General features: G+C 44.6%; 1 protein-coding gene across 6 annotated transcripts in view; it reads left to right on the forward strand.

The window, feature by feature from the left end:
• scn8aa (sodium channel, voltage gated, type VIII, alpha subunit a) overlaps nt 1-26,219 on the forward strand; it is a 51,305-nt gene that overhangs the window by 17,453 nt on the left and 7,633 nt on the right. For 2 of the 6 annotated variants that reach the window (XM_076277051.1, XM_076277049.1), the window contains exons 8-20: nt 91-232; nt 5,069-5,275; nt 5,630-5,911; nt 6,269-6,550; nt 9,591-9,726; nt 10,008-10,246; nt 14,505-14,678; nt 14,863-15,219; nt 15,481-15,948; nt 17,226-17,343; nt 18,937-19,091; nt 20,046-20,219; nt 25,648-25,770. In XM_076277051.1, the coding sequence (XP_076133166.1) occupies nt 91-232; nt 5,069-5,275; nt 5,630-5,911; nt 6,269-6,550; nt 9,591-9,726; nt 10,008-10,246; nt 14,505-14,678; nt 14,863-15,219; nt 15,481-15,948; nt 17,226-17,343; nt 18,937-19,091; nt 20,046-20,219; nt 25,648-25,770 (2,857 nt within the window). Of the gene's footprint in view, nt 1-90; nt 233-5,068; nt 5,283-5,624; nt 5,912-6,268; nt 6,584-9,590; nt 9,727-10,007; nt 10,247-14,504; nt 14,679-14,862; nt 15,220-15,480; nt 15,949-17,225; nt 17,344-18,936; nt 19,092-20,045; nt 20,220-25,647; nt 25,771-26,219 lie in introns of all 6 variants that reach the window. The other 4 variants (XM_076277047.1, XM_076277046.1, XM_076277048.1 and 1 more) reach the window with 3 other exon arrangements.

Consider the following 26,219-nt stretch of genomic DNA (forward strand, 5'->3'; position numbering starts at 1 on the left):
TCTCTCTCCCTCTCTCTCCCTCTCTCTTTTCCTCTCTCTCTCTGTCTCTCTCTCTCACTTTCTCCCTCTGCCCCACCCCTCCTCTCACAGTCGCTGTCCTGAGGGCTACACATGCATGAAAGCTGGGCGCAATCCAAACTACGGCTACACCAGCTTCGACAGCTTCGGCTGGGCCTTCCTGGCCCTCTTCCGCCTCATGACGCAGGACTTCTGGGAGAACTTGTATCAGTTGGTAAGAGCCAGACTTCCACCCCCACTGATTTGATAAATAGCCACTGTCATTTCCGGCGCTTTGAGCTGTTTGGAGTGTCGATGTGAGGGATGAGGAGGCCGAAGTTGTCTAGGGTGTTTTTAAACTGTTGTGCCGAATGGGTCGAATGGCTTGAACTTTTTAGTCTGTTTGGCGTTAAGACACTGTTCTATATCATAGCATAGGAACTATTCTACTGTATGGTGTAATTTCCAATCTCATCACCACACTGCACCACACTCTCACACGCCACACAGTCTTTTCATTCTTTTATCTTATATGTTCTCATGTCATTCACACACTTCCCACCAGGAAGATACTTTCCCTGTTGAGTCATATTGAAGTGTAAATGTCAAATGTCACAGCACACCATGACACAGCATTGGAAACACAGTCAATACATTTACCAGTTTCCCTCACACACACCACAATACCTCATATCATCACCTTCTTAAACTACTGGCATAAGTCACACACAAAAAAGTTAACCAAAAATGTAATGATAATTTAGGCAAGAAAACGGAAAAAAAAAATTGTCAAAAAATTACTTAGGCCATTTTTTTTGTAAGGTGATGATATTTCTGTTGTAACTTGAAACATCCCCATGTGTGAAAACGAAGGGTTCCTCCTGCTCCGGCCTGGTGTCCTGTGTGTGCTCTCTGCTCTCTGCTCTCCGCTCCTCTCCCCTCTCCTCGTCTCTCCTCTCCTGTCTTCTTCTGTCTTCTCCCTTCTCCTCTCCCATCCTCTTCTCCACTTTCTTCTCTCCTCTCCTCTCTCCTCTTCTCACATCCCCTCTCCTCTCCTCATCTCCATCGTTCCTCTTCTCTTCTCTCCTCTCCCCCCCTCTCCTCTCTTCTCTCCTCTCCTCTCCTCCCCTCTCCTCTCTTCTCTATCCTCCTCTCCTCTCCTCTCCTCCCCTCTCCTCTCTCCTCCTCTCCTCTCTCCTCATCTCCAGTCCTTCTCTTCTCTTCTCCTCTCTCCTCGTCTCCCTTTCTCCTTCTCTCCTCTCTCCTCTCCTCCTCCTCTCCTCTGTTCTCCTGCCCCATCAGCTGTTCTGCTAGTAATGGAGGGAACACTTAGGCGGAGCCATCAAATATTCAGCAGTGGCTTACAGCAGAGGCAGCCGGGGGAGCTGAGTCGCTTAAGCCCCAGCCCTCACTAGAGCAGGGGTGCCCACAATATTTTGGCTCCTGAGATACTTTTAAAATGACCATGTCAAAATTATCTACTCATATTAATAATAATAATAAAAATATGATATATAATAATATTTATATAATAAACATATGTTTTATATGTACTTTTATAGGAAGTTTGGATATTCATATACATGTTTTGTTACATATACAGTATGGTGAAATACATGCATCACTGCATGAACATACAGAACAGGGTTGCAAAGTCCAGACAGTAGCTGCTGGTAACAAGCCTCCAGCAGGCCTCCAAATGATCATCAGTCATGGTGGAGTGGTATTTGGACTTAATAATCTTCATGTGGGAAAAGGCTGACTCACACAAATAATGCAGTCAGGGAGGTCGCACGTTTCCTCATGTTTGAGTACTTTTCCTCTGTAAGTAAGTTCCAAAACTGTCCATGTGCCCTGGACTTCAGCTAAATGTCAGACTATAGTGTCGGCATCTCATCTTCCACTGCAGACGAGTTCAGGTGAAGATCAGAGTTCATGTTGGTAAGATCAGTTAAAAATGCCAAGTCTAGCAGCCACTGATCGTCATTAAGTTGCTTGTGTTCCGCATGTTTAGTGACAAGAAGAAACTCCTTAATCTCCGGACAGAGCTCTCAAAATGTCAAAATGTCAAAAAATCAAGAATTTCCCCCTACTAAGCCACCTCACGTCGCTCTGGTTGTTATGGTAACCTAAGAAAGTTTTAGGCAACAGCACTGACCATCCTTTGCGTCAATCAAGTGGCAAATGAAAAAATTAGGATAGATGATAGGCTAACGTCTAAAATTAGTTATTATTATTATTATTATTATTATTATTATTATTATTTTGGAATGCGATCTACCATGCAATCTACCAGCACTGCCTTCAAGATCTACTGGTCGCTCGCGATCGACGTAGTGGGCACCCCTGCACTAGAGGAACTCTCCTCTCAGGCCCAGTCACTCACTAGAGGAACTCTCCTCTCAGGCCGTCACTCACTAGAGGAACTCTCCTCTCAGGCCCAGAGGAACTCTTCTCTCAGGCCCAGTCACTCACTAGAGGAACTCTCCTCTCAGGCCCAGTCACTCACTAGAGGAACTCTCCTCTCAGGCCCAGTCACTCACTAGAGGAACTCTCCTCTCAGGCCCAGAGGAACTCTCCTCTCAGGCCCAGTCACTCACTAGAGGAACTCTCCTCTCAGGCCCAGTCACTCACTAGAGGAACTCTCCTCTCAGGCCCAGTCACTCACTAGAGGAACTCTCCTCTCAGGCCCAGAGGAACTCTCCTCTCAGGCCCAGTCACTCACTAGAGGAACTCTCCTCTCAGGCCCAGAGGAACTCTCCTCTCAGGCCCAGGGTGGCTCTCTTTTTGAAACGTGTCTTGTTTTTTCTTCTTCTCTTTTGGCTGTCCTCATTTGACCCTCTTGTTCCTCACACCTGCTGCCTTATTTAGTGGTCTTAGGCTCCTAAATACCTCACCTTTACTGTATCTGTTGAAGTACAGCCAGAGGTTGGTTTTATTGTCCAGTGGTATTATTTATAGTGGATAGGTGTGCTGTTTAGGGGTGAATGCTGTCTGTCTTTTGAATATCTGCAGTGGTTTACAGTAACAGTGTTGCAGAATCTGGCAGAACACATTATAGTACACACACAGACACACAGACACACACACACACACACACACACACACACACACACACACACACATACCCCCCCTCCCCCCCCCACACACACACACACGCAAACATACAGAGAGACATATTAACCTCTCAATAATTCATTGAGGAAACCTCATGCTTTCACATTCCACCAGTACATAGTACATGGAGAGCAGAAAAGCATTAGGAGAGGGAGAGTGTGCCTGGGCTGATTCTCCGTGTGTATGTGTGTGTGTGTGTGTGTGTGTGTGTGTGTGTGTGTGTGTGTGGGTGTATGTTTTTTCTCACATTCTGCTAATTAGTTTTTTTCGGTGGGCTGTTGATATGGGCTTGGTGTGTCGCAGTGTTGTTAGCGTTAGCATTCTACATCCCGGCGAGCACTGCATGTTAAGACCATCCATAATTGATAGCTGAGGGAATTGTAGTGCCTTTCCAGCCGAGATAGTCCACGCCACTCTCCTCTGCTCTCTCCTCTCCTGTCCTGTCCTGTCCTGTCCTGTCCTGTCCTCTCCTCTCATGTCCTCTCCTCTCATGTCCTCTCATCTCATGTCCTCTCATCTCCTCTCCTGTCCTGTCCTCTCCTCTCATGTCCTCTCATCTCATCTCATCTCCTGTCCTCTTCTCTCCTCTTCTCTCCTCTTCTCTTCTCTCCTCTCATCTTCTTCTCTCCTTTCCTCTCCTCTGCTCTCTCCTCTCTTGTCCTCTCTCCTCCTCTCCTCTCCTCTCCTCTCCTCTCTCCTCTCCTCTCCTCTCTCTTATCCCCTGCTGTCTTCTCCCCTCACTCAGCATGTTGAAATTGTGTCTGTGATGACACTGCCCCCTTCCTCAGCCAAGGCTGCCAGCCAAAGAGAGAACAGAAAGACAGAAAAAGAGCCACCTCGCTGGCTAGATTTGATTGTAAATCCATTTGTTGAACTGCTTCCTTGTCAAGACTGTAGATCACCTAATGCTGCTAATTCCACTAGGCGCCGGAGCCTATTAATAGAGCAGTAAAAGCTTTGGGAATAGATCATTTCAAGATCTTATGTGGAGATGTACAGATATTTTTCACAAGCTCATATTTTCTTGTTTGGCAGCTGTAATATAAAATACCAGCTGGATTTCGTAGAATATTTTTGCACATTTCTTTTTTAATGTGTTTTTCCTTCTACATTTATGCTCACACCCTGAAGTAACACACCAATTCACTGATAATAATGTGGTGTGTGTGTGTGTGTGTGTGTGTGTGTGTGTGTGTGTGTGTGTGTGTGTGTGTGTGTGTGTGTGTGTGTGAGAGAGAGTGTGTGAGTGAGATTTGTATGTATGTGATGTTTAAAAGTAGGTCACACCAGCTATGGTGTGTTAATGTAATGTGTAACATTCTGCTTTCCCCTCATGTGGGAAAGCCATCACATTTAAATACTGCAGACCCGTATCACACAGCAAGCCCTACAAGCCCTACGGCCTTAAGCTTTCATGCTATGCTTTAAATCAACAACACATGTGCTATTTTATTTCTCATCCATGACGTTAAGATCTTTCCGAAGACATATTCTAAATGGCTGGATGTTAATGTATCACCTAGATCTGCCTTTGATAAGTGAATAGAACAACTGTACAACATCTGTAAAATTGCAAGTGCATATGAGCATCAGTACATGCAGTATGTAATATTCAGAGTGCCTTGGATTTGTACTTGACTTAATGTCTACCATTTCTTTTTAAATGTATTTAATACTTCATTCTGCTTTACAGTGTTTCATCAGAAAAGTGAAAGGTTTCCCCTAGAAGACTGTCCATGATGTTGACCAGTTTTACATATTCCATTTTTGAGAGGCCTTAACCACGTTATTTAACACAACATAATGGTCCTAGAAATAACTATTGAAAATAATTGATCAAATAGAAGACTAATGCCTATTTGTGTCCATTTGTTCTTGTTTATTGTGTTCGGAATGCTAAAATAGATCCAGTGTTGTGTTGTAATCTGTGATCTTCTGTCTGTCTGTGCTTTAGACACTGAGGGCTGCAGGGAAGACGTACATGATCTTCTTTGTGCTGGTGATCTTCGTGGGCTCCTTCTACCTGGTGAACTTGATCCTGGCTGTGGTGGCCATGGCCTACGAGGAGCAGAACCAGGCCACCATGGAGGAGGCGGCCAAGAAGGAGGAGGAGTTCACGGCCATGTTGGAACAGCTCAGGAAAAACCAGGAGGAAGCACAGGTATGTGCTTCACAGAGCAGCATGTACACACTTAGAAATACAGAACACACACACACACACACACACACACACACACACACACACACACACACACACACACAGTATACATACAAAAACACGTACACGCCTCTCTTTATAAGTTGCTTTGAACATATACTTATGTTTACATTCTCTTCACGATGTTGAATAATCATTTCATCAGTGTTATTGTCTGTTATGCACACATTATGCATATGAAAGAGATATGTGGGTACTGTATGCAGGTCCCTACAGGGAATGTGATTTGATCAGTAACAGCAGCACCATATGTTACCAGCAGAACTAAGTTTGTTCTCATGCTTTTTGTCCTCCCAGGCGAATGCCATGGCGACGTCGGCGGGCACGGTGTCGGAAGACGCGGTGGAGGACGAGGGCGAGGGCAACCTGTCGTGCAGCTCCTCCGAGATGTCCAAGCTGAGCTCCAAGAGTGCCAAGGAGCGCCGCAACCGCAAGAAAAAGTCGCGTCAGAAAGAGCAGGGCGAGGAGAAGGGCGACTACGAGAAGTTTGTCAAGTCCGAGTCGGACGACGGCATCAAGAAGAGTCGCTTCCGCTTCCCTGACAACCGGCTGGGCCGCCGGACCTCCATCATGAACCAGGTGAGCGAGGGTGGTGGTGGAGGAGACTGCACCTCAGGGATGGTGGAGTGGATGGATTTGCCGATGACACTCAGAGCTCCAGTGTAACTCTTATTTTGGTTCACATTCTTCTCTCTTCTCCTCTTCAACTTCCTCCTCTCCTCTTTTCATTCCTCTTTCTCTTCTTCCTCTCCACTTGTGCTCTATCTCTCCTACTATCTTACCCTCCTTTTCTCTTCTACTCATCCTCTTATCACCTGTTTCCTACTCCTCTCCCTGCTTTCCATCTCCTGTCCTCTATCCCCCTCTCCTTGCTGCTTTTCTTTTCTTCTCCTCTCTCTCTCTCTCTCTCTCTTTCTCTCCCTCCCTCCTCTACAGTCTCTGCTCAGCATCCCCGGCTCCCCGTTCCTGTCGCGCCACAACAGCAAGAGCAGCATCTTCAGCTTCAAGCGCGGCAAGGACGGCGGCTCGGAGAACGAGTTCGCCGACGACGAGCACAGCACGGTGGAGGAGTGCGAGGAGCGCCGCAACTCGCTCTTCAGCCCGTACCGCCGCAGCAGCTACAGCGGCTACAACTACGGCAAGCGCAACAGCACGGTGGACTGCAACGGCGTGGTCTCCCTGATCGGCCCCGGGCCCGGCGGACGCCTTCTGCCTGAGGTGATAATAGATAAGGCAGCTACTGACGACAGTGTAAGGAAGGAATCTCAATTACAGGATGAGTCTAGGCATGATAGCACCCCCTCCCTCCCTCTTGTACCTTTCTTTTTCTCTCTCGTTTTTCTCTATACTTTTTCTTTGACGTCGGTTGTTTTGGCTCAGGGTTCTTTCTAAATAATTCTTGTCACTACCCTTATCTCCCTCTCACTCTCTTTCTCTCTTGTGTCTGATAGTGGGCTGATTTCTTCCTCTTCTCCATCACTTTTCTCCTCCTTCCTCCTACTTCACCCTCTTCATGTTCTTTAGCTCTCACCTTCACTGGTGCTGTATACCACATCTACCTCTAATACATAGCTATTCCTTTAACATGAATCCCATTTCGGATCAAATGAGGTTTGATTTTGCAATTTATAGTAGAAAATGAGTATTTTCAATAAAATGGCATCAAATGTTAAGAGTAATGCCCTTAATGATTTCATGTTGTGTGTGTTATCACAGACACATGCTTGGTCTGACATTTAGCTCTTAATTTGACGTGTGGTTTGTAAAACACACTCCATTGTTCACTCTTCACACATTCTGTACATTCTGTAAAAAAACCTTATTTGTAGCTCGCAAGACAGGACACATTGTGCACACAGTGATGTTTTATATATGGACACAAATGATTCTTCTCCCTTTCCCTTCATAGGGAGACATAACGTTGCTTAGACATCCCGGTAGCGTTTCTTTTGATGCTATCAGACATAGCAGTTCCACATGTGCAACACGAGGAGACATATTGATGGCCATTAGTGGCCACCATTAGCATTTCTTGGCGATGAGAGCTCAACAAAATGCTATTATGGGCTAAGAAATGTCTTTATGCATTTGGTTTGGATGTGAGGCAGAATGTTGTTCCAGAAAACAAACTCCAGTCACACTCCTGTATCACTGTCCTTGTCTGACCCCTATTATTTCAGACACGTTGTTCATCTCATTGGCCATTTATCTGTCTGCGGTATGTGCGTTATCAGTGGGGGAATACATTCACCACACTTAAATGAGATCCATTTCTCACACCTTACCCAGACATTTCAGCACAGTTTATTTGCATGCTACCCTACGCCCTGACCTGGATTTATGTTTACGGTGACTCTGCGAAATCTAATTTGCTAATATATGAACGGCTCACTGGGTTTTGCCCATCATTCTCTCTCACTCTGTTCCCTTATCTGCTACCCCTCCGCCCTCAGTCATTCTCTCTCCATCCATCTCTCTCTCCATGTCACTCTGTTTCCCTCTCTTTCTTTCTACCTCCCTCTCTCCCTGACGTGACTTTGTGAAATATTGGCAGCCATGTTGTCAGGCTGTGCTGCTGTGTAGGCAGTGGGGGTAGTCTCTGGGCTTGCTCCTCTCTCCTCTCCTCTCCTCTCCTCTCCTCTCCTCTCTTCTCCTCGCTTGACCACATCTGTGGTAGGAGGAGCGGAGGGGGAGGAGTCAGAGAGAGGGACCACCCCTCTGACATCAGCTGCCCCTCACTAAATCCTGCCGCTGTCAGCACGACAACCCATCCAATCAGTCCCACCAATGTCACGCCATCTGCCTCTCTATAGCTTTTTGTCTTTTGAAACCAACCAGGGCCCTTCTGCCCTTTCACTGTCTCTTCTTCTTTATCTCCTTTTCACTGTCTCTTCTTCTTTATCTCCTTTTCACTGTCTCTTCACTGTTCCCTTTTTCCTGATTTTTCTTTTATTTGTCTTTCCATATATTTCTTTTTTTCGCTTTGTCTTTTCAAACAACAAAACAACCTTGAAAAAAAACGCCAGCGACAATATTCTGTTCTCCTCTTCCCTCTGGTAGTTAGCATGGTAGTTTGACATCCTAACTCCTCTCTCTCTCTCTCTCTCTCTCTCTCTCTCTCTCTCTCTCTCTGTCTTTCTCTCTCTCTCTCTTTTTCTATCTCTCTCTCTGTCTCTCTCTCTCTCTCTCTTAACCTGGAGCTTCTTTGTAACCGTTGTAGTCTGTCTCACTCTAGCATGAGAAAAAAGTGAATGGAGTGTTCCTCCCTCTGCCCTTGTGTTCTCTCTAACTCTTGTGCATGGTGCCGATGCTGATCTGATGCACGCCGACTGGTCGACCCTCCCCCTGTGCCTGTGCTGTGCACGGGGGTCGGAGGTGTGGAGGCTTCAGGGCACATGTGGCACTGAGCTCAGGACAAAAAGAGAGAGATGCACATTTTAACAAAAAACACACAGTGGTGCTGTAGCAGTTATATAACACAGCAACACGTCCCATAAACACCCTCTTCAAAATGCGTCATAAGCACTCCCATTGAGTGCAGTCAGAGTTGTCATACTTCAAAAAGCATGACGTATATTCATTGTTAAAATGCTCAAAACAATTTGTTGCTCTATTAACATCCTAGGAAATAATGTTACTTGCCAATTCCAAGATCATTTTGACCATTCTGTAGCAAATATTACATGCTACACAAAGGATTGACATGCAAAGAATTAGGTACAACATTCTGAATAACAAGTTTAGTGTTGTACTTATGTTCATGTCGTATTATGAAAAGAGGATTTATTGGATGTTTTGCCAACAGTGTGGAAATTCCCTGTTCATTATTTTATCATTTTGCAAAGTTCAATACCTAAATACTTAGTGTCATCCACCATAATGTTTGAGTTTTTAGTTCCAGAAAAAACACTGTATGTCCTGCCATGGTATTGTGACCAACACCATTACCATGACACATATCTGTCATTACACATAACGACACACATACAGTAATGGTATATGAGTGGTGCATTGATGTCTTCCACCATTACTCCAAACATCTCGTCCCAGTGCTCCTCTTTTGACTGAAGCCTGCATGTTTCTCCATGTGAAATTGCATTGATCATGTATTAAGGATGGATTCTAAATAGCCTACTAATGTTAAGTGTACTACTGTGCTAACCAAACCCCTCTCTCTGCTCCTCTGTTGTAAATCTCTCCTCCCACCACTGGTGCTGTTGTGAGTAGTTTTTTTTTATCTTATATTTCCTTCCAGCAGCAAACTACTGAGGTGGAGATTAAGAAGAAACTCTCTGGCTCTCTCATGGTTTCTGTGGACCAACTCAACACCTCATTTGGGCGCAAAGAACGAGCAAACAGTGTCATGAGCGTGGCGACCAACACACTAGTGGAGGGTACGGCCCTAGACTTGTACTTTTATTACTTATCCCACTGTAAATACTCAGCTCCATGAAGAGATTTAATCCAAGATAGTCCAAGATGGAACAGACCATTCAACAAACACCATTTAGATATTGTAATTCCATCTGGAAGGCCAGTGAAGATCAGGTTCAGTTTTCGGAAGCCCAGATGATTTCAGTGTTGTTTCGTTCTTTCTTTCTTTCTTTCTTTCTTTTTCTTTCTTTCTTTCTTTCTCTCTTTCTTTCCTTCTCTACTGTCTTGTTGAGCACTACAGAACTGGAGGAGTCCCAGCGGAAGTGTCCTCCATGCTGGTACAAGTTCTCCAACACCTTCCTGATCTGGGAATGCTGTCCGATATGGATCGAAATCAAGAGGATCACGCTAATGATTGTGATGGATCCATTTGTGGACCTGGCCATCACTATCTGCATCGTGCTCAACACCCTCTTCATGGCCATGGAGCACTACCCCATGACGCCACATTTTGAACATGTGCTGAGTGTGGGCAATCTGGTGAGAGGCTGTGCATGTGTTGCAGTTGTTATGATTTTTTTTCTGTTCTTTTTAGTTTTGAGTTGAAAAAATGGCAGCTAATGAAGGTATCAGGACGTCTCTTGTCAGTTGATAAAAGAGAAAGGTCCCTTCCTCAGGAGTCCACCCCCACACAAGCTTCTTCTGCCTGGGGACTGCCACCCAGCACACAGGCCTTTTTACACAGCGTCTCGAGTGACTGGAGGGACTATTTTCTCTCTAGCTCTCACTTGTCTCTGTCTCTGTCTCTGTGCAGTGCTCACTCCCTAGCAGCTTTCCCTGTTGTTCCTTTCCTCTGACTTCTCTCCTTTTGCTCTTCTCCCCATCTCTTTTTAACCTTGATTGCATTACATATTCAATACCTTCTTTTAACCTGGGTTGCATACCTTCCTTTCTCTCTCTCTCTCTCTCTCTCTCTCTGTGGGCTGTATTTTGGGTCACCAGCGCATGGCGTAATACTTGTTATTCACCCGCGCAAAGTTGAATTCGGTATTTTGCACGTTTATTTTTTAAGCATTGCGCCCAGGGGTGTGGCAATTAACAACCTAGGGAGGGGCCTAGCGCGTTGTCTAAAAATCGCTATCATACACCACCTAAACCTGGTCAGAAGTCAATGGCGAGTTGTTCATATGCTATTTTAAGAGCGCATGTCAACAGTCATATTGGCAGGTGCACGCACCATCCTTCCATCATTCATGAACGCACACCAGCGCACGTCCATGCAAAGCATTACAAATTGCACGATTACAATGGGAAACATAATTAGAACAAATATATTACGAAATACTGTACATCTCATAATGAGTAGTTATTCACCATCATTTGCCAATTGTAATGACGGTTAAAAGGGAGAGGCGAGATACACGTATGGAGCACAGCTGAAGACGCACTGTCACGAGATATAAGCAACTCCTCTTTTTCCAGCCTATGTTTTCGGTGGTAGTCAGTCAATAGTGAAAGTAACTGCATATAACTGTCTTGTCGTTGACTGACTCCTTGGTGAAGTTAGTTTCACTTTGCCAATGAGTTCAAATAATAGACGAGTGCAAATGCGTGAAGGCTATGCTAGGTTTTAGTAAAGCATGGTTTAAGAATAACTATTCCATACGATCTCGCAAGCAGCCTCCTTCAAATGCGCCTTTGAATGCCAAAATACCGATGCATTTATTTGACATATCGCGCGTTGCGCCGTTTAAGGGAATGACAGATGTCATTCTTATTGGTTTAAAATGATGTTACGCCCCAAACACACCCATATGACTGATTAAAAGACCTAGGAACACCTTGTTACGCCATGCGCTCCACTTTTGATAGCAAAACCCCTCCCAATGTGAACTGGACATCCTACTAAATTTGAATAGACTTTTGACGAGTGACGATGCACTTTAGAATTTCATGATAGGGCCCTGTGTGTGTAGGAGTGTGTGTGTGTGTGTGTGTGTGAGTGAGGTAGCTAGTGGGAGGGTTGCATTAATATTTCATCTCGCCTGATTGATTAGCATCTCTAAAATGGTGCCCGAATCATAGCAACGGAGCTCAGTATGTCTGTGGCTCTGCTTCACTACAGTAATTTCCTGTGTATTAGCCGCATTGTGTATAAACCGCAGGACAGTGTTTTATGCAAACCAAAACCGTATTGATGCCATATTAACTGCCCCCGTGTATTAACCTCATAGCTGAAGAAATTTTGCAAAATTAATGTATAACCGCAGCTAATAGTTGAGAAATTACTGTATAGTCCAGAATTCTGACTTCGGTACATGCATCTTTAACACAGGAGCGTGATTATTGTTGAAGTCATGTCACAAAATATTTTGTATTCAGTCACTCCAGTATGCATGCTTCAGTAGTGTTAGTGTGTGAGAATGTGTGTATGATGTGTGTACACACCTGTATGTGTTTGTGTGTGAGTATGCGTGTATAATGTGTGTAGGCCTACACACCTATATGTGTTTGTGTGTGAGTACTGTATGTGTGTATGATGTGTGTACACACCTGCATGTGAATGTGTTTATGGATGTGTACACACCTGTGTGTGAGTGTGTGTGTTGAAGCAATGTCCTGATTGATTTACAGTAGATGAAGAATTAGATGAAGAACTTCGCAGAGAGTCTGGCCTAGATCCATAGGCAAACGTTTATTTCCGGGTGGGAGGGCACAGTTTGAGGTTTAAAATCATTAGAGTTCCGCTTCGAACCAATCACTAACAACCGGCGTTTCGTCATTCGTGAAGTTTCTCTGCATCACGCCCATAACAAGCAATCGTGCATCAGCAAACAGTCACACGTTTCATCTCCGTAACTCTCACCAAAATGCATCATATGGTGTTTTGTGAATGTACCCAAGTCAAACTTTCATATAAATGCATAAGTTCGTCCAAAGCGCCACTTTTAAGCTTGTATGCGTTGTCGTTTTCGGGTGAAATGACCTTTTGAATGGGAATCCTATAGGGCCACTACTTTTTTGATGCAATCGCGTCAAAATCGCTGTTTTTCAAACACTAAGAAGGCTCGACACAACATGAAACTTTGATCGAAGTATCATCAGTGTCTCTACACATGAACTCGAGCATTGAGAACATTGTTGGTGTACACAGAGTTTACTAAAATAAAGGTTTTGAACAACTTGCTTGTTTTTTCTGCTCGCTGCCATCTTGCCATCTTGCAAGATGTGAGTTGTCCAAAACCTTTCTTTTTAGTAAACTATGTGTACACGAATAATGTTCTCAATGCTGGAGTTCATGTGTAGAGACACTGATGATGCTTCGATCAAAGTTTCATGTTATGTCGAGCCTTCTTAGTGTTTGAAAAATAGCGATTTTGACGCGACCATGTAGCCTACTAAACTAAAGTTTGACTATGTTCGTATTTCAAGTGACAAAATTAAGGTAAGACAAAGCTGACGATATAACATCCTACTCGACTGTGACTTCGTTCGTGACACTCCTGTTAATAGGCTAAACTAGAAAGAGCTAAAATAACTCACACCAACCTTATTTGCGCCTTTTATTCACATTTGCTCAAAGATTTCATAAATCTTCGAAATTTAATTTCGTTGATGTATTCCAAGCGGTCTGCTTCAGGGGTGGGACGTAGTACGTAATCGCTCTCAGGGACGCCCTCTGTTCGCTGGTTGGGTCGGCTGCCCAACTACCGAAGTAAACAAGGGCGAATCAACCTATTCCAGACGGAGTACTGTAGGGAAAAGAAATCGAGCGGAAGTACGTAGGACGCAGAGGCCAGGCTAGCATTCTGTACAAGAAACAAATCAAACCAGTTATAACCAGTGAATGTGAATGTAATGCTGACACTAAAGTACAAATGAACAGGGTTGCATATTTTAGATGACCTCCTAACAAAGTTTTGACCGTGTAAACAGTGGTGTCACTTTTCAAGAATGACCATTTCTGAAAGATTGAAAAACACAACATAAAAATGCTTTTCCTAGTAATGAAATAGAAGAAAATAAATATTTAAAATGACTCTTAAGCAAAAGTTTCTTGACGGTAGAAAATAACCTTAACACTGTAAATTTTGCTCCAGCCCCCTTTTTTGAAGTTATAATGAATATGTGTTTTATATTTATATATATTTATATGTTTATATTTTTTTTTTTTAAATTTTTTTGTATGTTTATATATTTATATTTTAACACACATGTTTTGCTGCTCGGTGTTCATCTTACCCTGGCACTTGGCTGGGCCTGGATGACTCATCCTGTCTGACATCACAGGCTCTGGAGGCCCCTTCAGGAGGCGAGGCCACCGTGGGCACCTTGGCGTAGCGGGCTGCATGACTAAGCGCGTCCTTCAGCCACCGATAGGACAGACGCACCCCGCTGTGCCCGCTGATCACGACAGCGACCCTGAAGGGCCCCACATGTCAGAAAGGGGCTTTGCAAAGCCCCTGCTCTCAGCCACAGGAGTGTTTAGCAATTTAGATCAGGAGGCGCCTCATGAGGAAAGACGCCCTAAGAGCCGGAAGATGATAAACAGTAGCCTGCGACCTACCCATGACCTCAGACTAGAAGGCTGTTTGGGCATGGAAGTTTCTCTAATGATAATAATAAATAGTATGTAACAATGATAATTTCCCATTCTTTCACAAAGGGTTATCAAGTTTTAACTTATTCAAGCACAGCATGTTGTATTGTGTCTGTGTGTCCTTGGTTTGCTTTAGCAGACTTTGTTTTACCATAACAGACTTTTTGAGGGTAACCTGCTTGTCTGTCTCTGCTCCAGGTGTTTACAGGGATTTTCACTGCCGAAATGTTTGCCAAACTGGTTGCTATGGACCCATACTACTACTTCCAAGAGGGCTGGAACATCTTTGACGGCTTCATTGTGAGCTTGAGCTTAATGGAGCTGGGTCTGGCCAACGTTGAAGGGCTGTCTGTCTTGCGATCATTCCGTTTGGTAAACAGTCTAGATCTTTTCCATCTTTCTAAATAACTCTAATTTCTGTCTAATTTGGCTTATTTGAAGACGTTGGATCGCTTTGTCTGACCTCTTTTGATGATTAATAATAACACTTGTATGAATATGAATCAACTCACGTGTGATTGTGTATCGTTCTCTCTGCCCCATCTGACTCGGCCAGCTGAGAGTGTTCAAACTGGCCAAGTCGTGGCCCACTCTCAACATGCTGATCAAGATTATCGGGAACTCTGTGGGTGCCCTGGGGAACCTGACCCTGGTGCTGGCCATCATCGTCTTCATCTTCGCCGTGGTGGGCATGCAGCTGTTCGGCAAGAACTACAAGGACTGCGTGTGCAAGATCGCCCAGGACTGCGAGCTGCCCCGCTGGCACATGAACGACTTCTTCCACTCCTTCCTCATCGTGTTCCGTGTGCTCTGCGGCGAGTGGATCGAGACCATGTGGGACTGCATGGAGGTGGCCGGCCAGTCCATGTGCCTCATCGTCTTCATGATGGTCATGGTCATCGGCAATCTGGTGGTAAGGGCACAACACCCAAAACTAGGCCAAACTAAGGAAGCCTACTGACAACCATTTACAGTAAAACCCTACATGCTGAGATGAGGGCTTCCATGATAGTGTTGTGTTCATACATAATAAGGTGGCAGATTTGGTGATATCTTGAAATCACCAACTATCCCAATGATGTGATTTCTAATATGTATGTAAGAGACACATCCAGATTGTCGATGCAGGGGGCAGGTGAGCATGTCTGAGTATATGGGTGTGGCCTTCCTCCAGGTGTTGAACCTCTTCCTTGCCTTGCTGCTGAGCTCGTTCAGTGCGGACAACCTGGCGGCGACCGATGACGACGGCGAGATGAACAACCTCCAGCTGGCCGTCATCCGCATGAAGCTGGGCATCGCCTGGGCCAAGGTCAAGGCGCGGCATGTGGTGGCTGTCGCCCTAAAACGCAAGGTGACCGACGAGGTAAAGCCGCTGGACGACATGTACGACAAGAAGCTCAACTGCATCGCCAACCACACGGGCGTGGACATCAACCGCGATCTGGACTACCAAAACGGCACCACCAGCGGCATCGGCAGCAGCGTGGGCAAGTACATGATCGACGAGGACCACATGTCCTTCATCAACAACCCCAACCTGACCGTGTGCGTGCCCATTGCTGTGGGAGAGTCGGACTTCGAGAACCTCAACACCGAGGACTTCAGCAGCGAGTCAGAGGCCGAGGGCAGCAAAGATGTGAGTGTGTGTGTGTGTGTGTGTGTGTGTGTGTGTGTGTGTGTGTGTTGGGGGAGCGAGGGAGAGGGTGGTGTGCATCTCCATTGCCCCATGTTGGGAACGCTGATGCAGAGTGATAGGGAATGTAGACTCAGTTGAGCGTGAATGGCCAGTAGCACAAGCACAGGCTCACTGGATGCCTCACTTCTGTCCTACAGTAAACAGGAGAGGGAGGGCACAGAATCAGCCAGCAAGGCTTCGCATGAGTGCTGTTCACTCACACAGTTAGCAGCACTGTAAACAGCTTTCATGACACACATCGCCTTGTTGATGTGTGTGTGTATGTTTGTTTTCCCCGGCGACAAGATTTTCTTTTTGATCTAAGTTAAAAGTACACTATGCGACATTTTTATCTTAATATAATCTACACAGCCAATTTGATGGTAAAGGAACTTGTAATAGGGGAATCGTTCACCTAGCATAGCCATAGAGCATAGCCGTAGAGCATAGCCATAGCGGGTTGCTACCAAGATAACCAGTAATGCAACTTCTAGAGGGAGCTCTAGAGTCGCCAAAAACACCTGAACATGTACAGTATACCGTTAAGTAGCCATGAGAAAAATGCCCAGTCCTGTAGCTCCATAAGAGAGACCCATGGACCTTAGCCTTGACCATGAATCAGTTGTTTTACTGATTATCCGCAGACATAGCTAAGCACATGTCCACGCATGGTCAGGTAGAGGCCGAGGTACTGACGAGGGCCAGTATGAGTGCAGGGAGGACCCTGTGTGCTTCTACTCAGCCATCCATTACCTGTGGATTACCATAGAGCCGCTGTGTGAGAGCCGGCGGCAGGTGTAATTACAACAAGGTCACTGCCGTCCTCCAGTGATATTATTTATGAACTTATTACACTTGCCAAGAAGATGGCTAGCAATTGTTCACTGAGGATGGCTATGTAATCAATACAGTTACATCATCTGTTATGATCTAAGTTCTTAAGACATTTTAAGACATCTCTTTTAAATGATTCCATTTTGTCATTTTGTCATTTACGGAGTACATCTAGGGGTTTATCCAACTAGAAATGTTAGTGTTGTTGAACTAGTTATGTTAGCATCCTGATTGATGACTTTTTTGGATTGAATAGCAATGAGTTGACATGAAAATTGAAGTGGGATGTCTGTACTCTGATCTCTACTAAATGACTTTTTTAAAGCAACTCTTGTGGAGCCCCTATTCTGCTGAGAGCTTTCTCTAGTGTAGGCCTGCTCCTGTAATGCCTTCTGTCTGTGCCTGCACAGCTGGAGGACACCAGCTCGTCAGAGGGCAGCACCATCGACATTAAGCCAGATGTGGAGGACGTGGTGGTGGCGGAGGTCGTGGAGGAGTACGTGGAGCCGGACGCCTGCTGGACAGAAGGTACAGAGCTCTTCACCTGCAGTCCGTTACACACCACAGACTCCCAGGCTTATCAGAGGGAAGCAGTTGCACTGTTGACCCCTAGAGTGTCTGAGCGTCTGTCTGCATGGGAGGCTCCATTAAGGCTCTTTTGGACCCTGGGACCATCAGTGGCCACAGTCTCAGTGCAGTAATCCACTCTATGCACAGACGGCTCTTTTTCTCCCTTATTTCCGGTGCAGTGTTAGTGACAGCATCTTCTGTAATATTCTGCTCCTTACATGTTCACTCCGACAATGAATATCTTGTTTGCCCAATAATAAGTAAGGGATAATGTATTGTCCGCTGGTAATTATCAGAAAATAAGTCCCGACAGGGAGAACAGAACTTCGACGCGCAGCGGAGGGGTTTTGCTTCGACCTGAGGGGACTTATTTTCTGATAATTATCGGCGGACAATGCATTATCCCGCTTATTATACGGCTACTTGCCAAAATAAGAAAAGAAACTTAAAGGAAAATTCCGGTATTTAGCACTTTGAGTCCCTTTTCTGGTTTGTTTTGGATGAACTCGAGTGGTGGACACCGAAAATTTGACGATTGGTCCTGTCTCGACTTTTCTGACTCGTTTTGAATCGCCTTTGACTACTCAGAGTGGCTGCCAACAGGCATACTGTAGGCTACTCAAACATGTCCTAAAACAACCCTTAACGTTTGTTTTCAAAACTGTGCAACTCACCGAGTGGTTAGTGGTGTTCGTTGATTATTAAAAGCAAATATATCAGCGCAATGTATGATTTCCAGCCGTCTTATTTGCTATTGTAGAACTATTTATTCAGACACCTCACAACCGCTCAATATTTGAACCTGAAGCATAGGCGGTGGCGCAGTATCAACGTGCAATAAGTCTTCCAACAGAAATCAATGGGATTTTACAAAATGCCAAATAAAACATGACAGAAACTGTATTTCGCTACGCTACTTGTTTTGGAACAGTAACGAGGTCCACAGGTCGAGACAGGACCAATCGTCAAAATTGTCCACCACTCTAGTTCATCCAAAACAAACCAGAAAAGGGACTCAAAGTGCTAAATACCGGAATTTTCCTTTAACACAATGGGTCTTTAAAAATGATTTTGCTACCGTTTCGTGGCTTCTGCTGACAAAATAAATAGTTCGCCACACAGATAGAACTTGACAGTTTCAGGTGTTGCATGGCAACGTATTACTAGCTGACTTCCACTTTCAATGAAATTCCATTGCAATAAGTGAACGGACTTCTTGCGGATTGATGTGAAAGACATTAATCAGAAGACCAAAACCTGTTGCCATTGACAGCGGTCATTATATACTTTGCCGGTGATTATATACAGTAGATTTAACAGACCTCCGAACATTGATTCACTAGGTGCCCAACTGGGTCCATGTAGACACTTATTACATTAGCAATATTGCGGCGACTACAACACACTGGAAATAAATGAGCCAGGTCAAAAGCCTTCTGTGTATAGAGTACATATGGCATTTATTTATTATCGTTTTAATCACCAAACTCTTAAATTATTAATGATGACCGGTTGGGGTTTTGGGACTAAAAAATGTGTTGTCTTTGGTAGGTTGCATCGCCCGTTACAAGTGCTGTGATGTGCCCATCACTGAGGGCTGGGGCAAGTACTGGTGGTTCCTGAGGAAGACCTGCTATCTCATTGTGGAGCACAACTGGTTTGAGACCCTCATCATCTTCATGATCTTGCTTAGCAGTGGAGCACTGGTGAGTTCCCTTTCATGAATACATACACCTAGCCACTGGTCACAGAGTGATGGTGCAGTTTAAAAGTATAATTCCGAATATAATTCTAAAAATATAATCCAGTAACTTCTGTTAAAGAGTTTTACAAAAGCCCTGTGGCCAGTGTAAATTATTGTGTCCTCAACAACACTGCTTTAAAACAAAACACACATATAGCCTCTCAGATCTAATTTCTCTTCTCTCTCTCTCTCTCTCTCTCTCACTCTCTCTCACTCGTTTAACTCTCTGATGTATTGGGTAGCATGGTACGCTGTCCCAGCCAAATGGTTTCCTCCATGCTGTCTGAATTAGTCATTATCAGTCTGTCCACAATAAACTGGAGTATGCATCAGCCCACTGCTGAATGGGTCATTTTGTGTGTGTGTGTGTGTGTGTGTGTGTGCATGCACGGTAGAGGCTAAATGGGAGCGGGGGGGGGGGGGGTTGGAGGACGGGCTGTCTGATTGGCTGATAGCGGTGCAGTCATCTTACTCATTATGGATGGCTGAGAGTGGGAGCCTGAACAGCAGTTCTGGGTGACGTGATTAATGGGCTGTACCATTTATCAAACGGAATAGAGGGGGAGTCTATTTCTGGTGCAGCAAAGAGGGAGCCTGGAGTATATGGTATCTTAAAGATGTGATGACACAATGCATAAACTGTCATGAACTGAAAATGTGTCTCTTTTTATCTTGCAATCTGTCTGTTATCTACATGTCTTTATATTTCTATATTTGTCTGAGGAGAAGGATTTATTTGCCTTATTTAATGTAGGTTTGATATAGTTGTATAGATAGTATTAAGATAGTTCTCCCTTCTGTATTATCCACCATGTGCTGTCTTATTGGTTTATTCATTAGAAGGTGTGCCTCTTACTTCAGAATTTGAAGATGCATCCACGTGGCCTGTGTGTGATGACTTGTTTTTGTTCCTTAGGCCTTTGAGGATGTGTACATTGAGCAGAGGAAGACCATCCGTGTCGTCCTAGAGTACGCCGACAGAGTGTTCACCTACATCTTCATCCTGGAGATGCTGCTCAAGTGGGTGGCCTATGGGTTTGTCAAGTATTTCACCAACGCTTGGTGCTGGCTGGACTTCTTCATCGTAGATGTAAGTCAACCTGTCCATTTTCTCTCTGTCTACAGACATGATTTGGACAGCAGCAAAACCCTCCTGTACACCTTGTTGAAGAATTGGGTTCATTGTAAACAGTTTTATTTTAGCCCAGGCACTAGGCATCTATCTTAGCTATGGAATGCAGCCACCACAAGTTTGCTTTTAGAACATCAGTGTAGCTATTTTCCAAGACATATTTTCATTTCAATTTTTAATAAAAAGCATGGCATTTATATTCTACTTATTTTAACATTTTTGGCCTTATGATGACTGATCATTTTTAATGTTTCTGAATGCTTTTTAGAAATAGCAGACACATCAAATTGAGTCTCTCAGATGTCAGTTTAAGTGGAAAGGAGTTATAGAACATATACTTCCACTCAAATTCTATAGGTTCCTGACCGCGGTTTGTTTAACAGTAGTCTGTGACTAGTTCCACCCATAATTTATTTTTTGCTCCTCAACAAGGTGTGACAGTTTTGGGTTAGTTTAAGAGTGACAGTTTAAAATGTTGCAATAGTATCAAGGTTTGCATGGGTGAGAGATGTCAATTTTAAAAAGCCATATAGTCTGCTGCAGTAGCTGATGCACACCAATTCTAATGGAAATGGGAGTTGAACCATTTGAAGAATGCTCCCCTGAGTCTAAATGTCCTCTCCTGAAATAACCACCCCTCACCCTTGCACTACCGTGAGACAATCTCCGTATTAATGTTCACGTTGAAGAAAAAAATACTGAGCTGCTTGAATGACAGACACAGAATTCCTCTGCTAAACAGTCACCTCCAGATTCTTCATGGCCCACTGTTCTGTGACCAGCAAGGAATTGTGTGTCCAGCAAAGGATACTGTATGCTTTAAATACATGCCCACTTTGCTATTTTAGTCACTGACCCCGGCCACAGACTCCAATGTGATGCCAGTGGTGCTGCAACTGTAAAATGGCAGCACACTCTAGAACCTTTCTATCAATAACACGGCTTATTGATACTCCATACAATTCAAGCAATGCTCAGCCCCTGAGGAACATGTGTTTACTTGTGCTGGTGTTCTGACCTGTCTTACTTGGTGTGTATGACATGAAGTATGTATGTACTGTATGTAAGATGTATGTATGATGCCTTGTCTATGTCAAACTGGTTCTCATTCTCTACCCTCACTGTGAGCGAGCTTCCAAGTGTCCTTGCTTTAGTAGAGTCATTATTACAGAGCAGAGTGCTGCTTGTAGCCCCATATCAAAATACCCTCTGTATAAACTAAGAGTAGTTTCCCCCTATTAAAAGTAAAAGAATATGATTAATTGATCACATCAAGGGATACTCAAGGGGGGGGGGGTTGGGTGCTGAAGCAAATGCTTGGAAGTCAGCTTCCCCGTGAGGGACCCAGAGCAATGTTTCATGAGTGTGGCTCCCTTGTGGGAAAACGTTTTGATGGCGACAGCCTCGTTATTGGAGAGATTTGACTACTGCTGTTGTGTGTACATGTGTGTACGTGGTGTATGTGTACAGTACGTGTGTGTGCTTTGACCTTGTCCCTGAGCTAACTGACTTTCAGCTGAACCCTACACATGCTGCAGAGCTGAGACGCATGTCGAGAGAGGAGGCAGATCTCCACACACACTGACATGCTGAACAGACACACTGATTCTAACACACACACACACACTTACACTCCTGCTAATGTTTACTGTACACGCTGTCATTTACAATTTACCATTAATGTCAGTATTACAATATTTATCCATGAAGAAGTCAGTATGATCTCTAATCTCCCCCTGGCCTAATACTTACTTACATACAGGCCATTTATTTGCAACTTCTCTCTTCACTGGGTTTTGAAAACCTAATATAGATGATTTATTTTCTCACATTCTTAGAATTGAATGTGAGCTATAAATACATCTTACATTCTAAGACATGTTCGAAAACGACTTCCCCCAGTAGCCCTGCTCCTGACCTGCTGGCAGAGCCCGAGGACTTCTGGGATATGCAGTCCTGCACTGTGGTGCCTTTAGTTAATGCTAGACTAACACTGTGGGGATTAGTTGAGGAGGGGGTACAAACTACATTTCCCAAGCTGCAATTTGCACTGTGTATGTGTTTGGAACCGTGTGAAACCTCCTCTCCCCGCGCCCCGACCCCCCCACCCGAACTCTTCCCCCCCCCAGCCCCGGCTCTTCCTTTAAAAGTGTGACACCTGCTCTTACCTCCGGAGTGTGTGAGGTGTGAGAGCGGAGGTGTTGTGATGTTGAGGACATGGGCGGCGGACGGTGAGTTGTGGTCCTGGCATCGCCTCTCTCTCCTCCCTGTACTGCACTCTTCTCTGTCCCGTGGTTGTCTCTCTCTCTCTCTCTCTCTCTCTCACTCTCACTCTCTCTCCCTTCCTCTCTCTCTCTGTCTTTTCATTCTCTCTCACTTTATCTCTCCCTCTTTCTCTCTCTGTTTCTCATTCTCTCTCCCTCTTCATCTCTCTCCCTCTCTCTGTCTTTCACACTCTCTCCCTCTCTATCCCTCTCCCTCTCTGTCTCCCTCTATATCTTTCTCTCTCCCTCTCTCTCTCTCTCTCTCTCTCTCTCTCTCTCTCTCTCTCTCTCGGGAGCGCTAGCTCCTGTGTGTCCCGTATGTGGCCTGTGGCTTCTGCTGTCCCGTGTCGTCACGCCTCTTACAGTGTCCAATCAGGAGGGGCTTAGGGAATAGGGGCCGCCATCATAGACCAGCATGCATCACTAATGTCGATGTCTGTCTGTGTGTGTGTGCGTGGATCCATGTTGCTGTCGGTCCAGTGATGTGTATGTGTGTTTGTGTCACATTCTTCACATGGTTTATATTTCTGATTCTCTCATTGTCATTTTTTGCCTCCTTTTGATTCTGCTCTGTGTGTTTGCTCAGTGAGTGAGTGCTGATGGTTGATTCCTATGGCAGAGCACATCTACTGTGAAGGGATGTTATGAAACTTTAGCTAGGGTGTACAGAGGCTCTTTAAAACAGCAAAACAACAGAGCAAAATGTTAGTTTTATTGACCAAGACTAAGGAATAGTGTGAGAATAGTGTGAGATATCTCAGATATGCAAAAAGATCGTTGTTGAAGACCTTCAGTACAACAATTATGACAGTACACATAGTTACGGTAATCTGTGAACCAAGTTAATCTGTCCTGGCTCACTATATGCTCATCTGAGGCTATTGGGAATAGTCAAAAAGATAGCTCTGAGATCCTAGCATGTACTAATGAAATGTCCCCACTATGTTACCTCAGGCGAGAGATGAGCCCCCTCAGTCAGTTTATCTTAGAGAAGACAACAGCACAGTGTGTATGAGTGGGAATGTGTGTTTGGCTTTTGCATCACAGTTGCTTTCATGCACATTTTCGCTTTCTGTGTTCCTTCTGTTTGGTTCGTGGGAGGTGGGCGGGAGTTGAATTTCTGTTCTTTGCTTTTCTGTTTTTGTTGTCCTCATTCAGATCACCGCCACCCATAGTCATTGAACCTTACCTTGCAGAGCTGTGAGCGCGGGCGGTGAGCGGTGAGTGAAGGGGGGCCGCACTGAGGCGTCCACGGCGGGCCGGCTCACTCTGGGCCAGGCCCTCAGACTCAGGCTGAAGGTGACCATATCCCCACAGAAGTGTGACTGTAGAGCGAGGTGAAAGCTTTATTCACACTCCCCCCCCCCCCCCCCATCTCCTGGGGGAGAGTGGCCGAGGATTTGAGCTTTTTGGCACAAACCCAGCTGGGCTCAGATTCAAGTTTTGGATCAAGAGACAGAGTCTCAGAGGATGCATTTTATAGTCCATTTTAACACTCTCTGCCCCCCTGCCCACATTTAACTTCTTTCAATTTGACTTCATTTGAAGCCTATTGACAAATTTTCAATACGTATATTAATATTATTATATATTATTATTCAAACTAATTTTATAATGGACACAAATAAAAATTAAAAATAAAAATGTTACATCATTTTGCACTGTGACTTTTGGCAGAATTTGCATCCAAATGGCCAAAGACTCAAATGCCATCGTTTGGATAGTGATTCCATCACCATAAAACTTTCGCCTTCCGTAGACTCCCCCCTCTGTGAGTTGGTCTGCTTTGGGTGTTGTGTACTACTTTGCCGGTGTATTTTACTGAGTCTGTCAGTGGCTGGTTGAAGGTGTGTTCAGATCTGTTTTATATCCCTGTGTGCAGTAAGGACCTAAAGCCCTGCTCTCAGTCCCATTGGCCAGACAGGTCCCATTCTATGACAAACTACAACTATTACTATTAAACACAGCACCTATTCTTTAAAAAGTGGCCCCCATCCAACTTGCCATAAATATTACAAATTTAGTAGTTTTACACTATACTCTTCCACACTGTTTTCCCCATCTATTTTACTAATACTTATTCTTGAATCAATTTCTTCTATATGTTTTAGTCCTTTGCTAGATTCTGGCTGTGGCTGTTCATTGTGGGTGTGCCCTCTTAATTGTGGGCTAGTGCTGTGGGACTGAGCAGGGCTCGAGGTCCTCTGATGTGATTCTGTCCTTTCAGTGCCGTCCAGTACAAGTGACTAGCCGATCACCTTCCCTTCCACTCCCCCAATCTGTACTGTAATGTTGCTGTGTTATTGTGACACTTACATTTGATTATGATGAAAAACACAATGATTGGTTGTTATTGGTCACATGGCATACATGTACATGTTCACCTGTATTCTTTTCCATAGGTGCCATTAGTTTGTCTTTCTAAAAATTAAATGGGATTTTATGCTTCAGCCGAGAGCGACATGGAGAGAAAATGTTAGAAGGGCCAGGGTAAGGTTCTTGTGGTCTGTTGGGGTTTAATCAACGTCTGCAGGGAAACCGTACTGTGTACCTTTTAATCCCTCCCTACCCACCCCTTCTGCCCCCTTTCCTGGGTTTTTGCACCCTGAAACTTGCCACGTGACGCGCTTTTGTCAGTCTACCTTCCCCATCTTGTGTGAGTCTTATGCTGCTCTCCTCTCTCTTCACCTTTACTTTCTCTCACACTGTCTCAACTACCGGTCTCTTCACAGGCACACCAAGGAATCGCCAGGAACTCCCCCCCCCTTTCCCCCACAGCCTCTCAAATAACAGAGAAGTTTAACCCTGAGGTGGGGGGGGGGGGGGTGGTATCCTGCTACGTCTCCAACCTCTATGCTCCCGTAACCCATACTAAACATGCTTCTTTCTCTCCTGGGATATAGCTATATACATATATAAATGCTATCTTATATATGTATATACTGTACACAGAAAATAAAATCTTTGTGTGTGTATATGCGTGCGTGTGAGAGTATGTGTGTGTGTGTGTGTGTGTGTAATCCAACAGTTGCGCCAATTCTAGGGCCCTCTCTTCCCCAAGAGAGTGTCCTTTTCCCCGTCTAACAGTCTGGAACCTCTTTTGCTTCTCTGTTTCTGTGTAGGTGTCTATAGTCAGCCTTATAGCTAATGCCCTGGGGTACTCCGATCTAGGGCCCATTAAATCACTCAGGACACTAAGGGCCCTCAGGCCCCTCAGAGCCTTGTCACGTTTTGAAGGGATGAGGGTAAGATCCTAAGCTAAAGCAGCTGGTCCTTCTGCATGCCCATTGAACAGTTTAAGCATGCTAGAACTGATCAAGAGAACAGCAAAAGAAAAACAAAACCACAAAAAATATATATCCATATATATTTCTATTCACCCTGGGGGATTTTTTTAAAAACAGCAAAACCTGAGACGAGATATCACTCATTTAATTATATATATAGTATGCACCAAATATAAATCTCTGCATATTTCACAAGTCAAATCAATATAAGTCATGATGCAGCTCCAAAAATGGTACACATAGCTAGGCTACTGTACCAAAGGCAAAAGCATTTCCCAGATTTCCAGAGAAAATATTAAGGTGACTGGTGAATCTAGTTACCAGTGGATACCACTGCATATAATATATGGCTAAAAAAGAAATCTGTACATGTGAAAAGCTGCCTCATCACATGAAAAGTGAATTGG

Source organism: Alosa pseudoharengus, unplaced genomic scaffold (assembly GCF_046254945.1).
Source record: "Alosa pseudoharengus isolate Yale_2024_CS ecotype anadromous, Long Island Sound unplaced genomic scaffold, YU_APseudo_1.1 YU_APseudo_1.1_scf_9, whole genome shotgun sequence".
NCBI classification, from domain to species: domain Eukaryota; kingdom Metazoa; phylum Chordata; class Actinopteri; order Clupeiformes; family Clupeidae; genus Alosa; species Alosa pseudoharengus.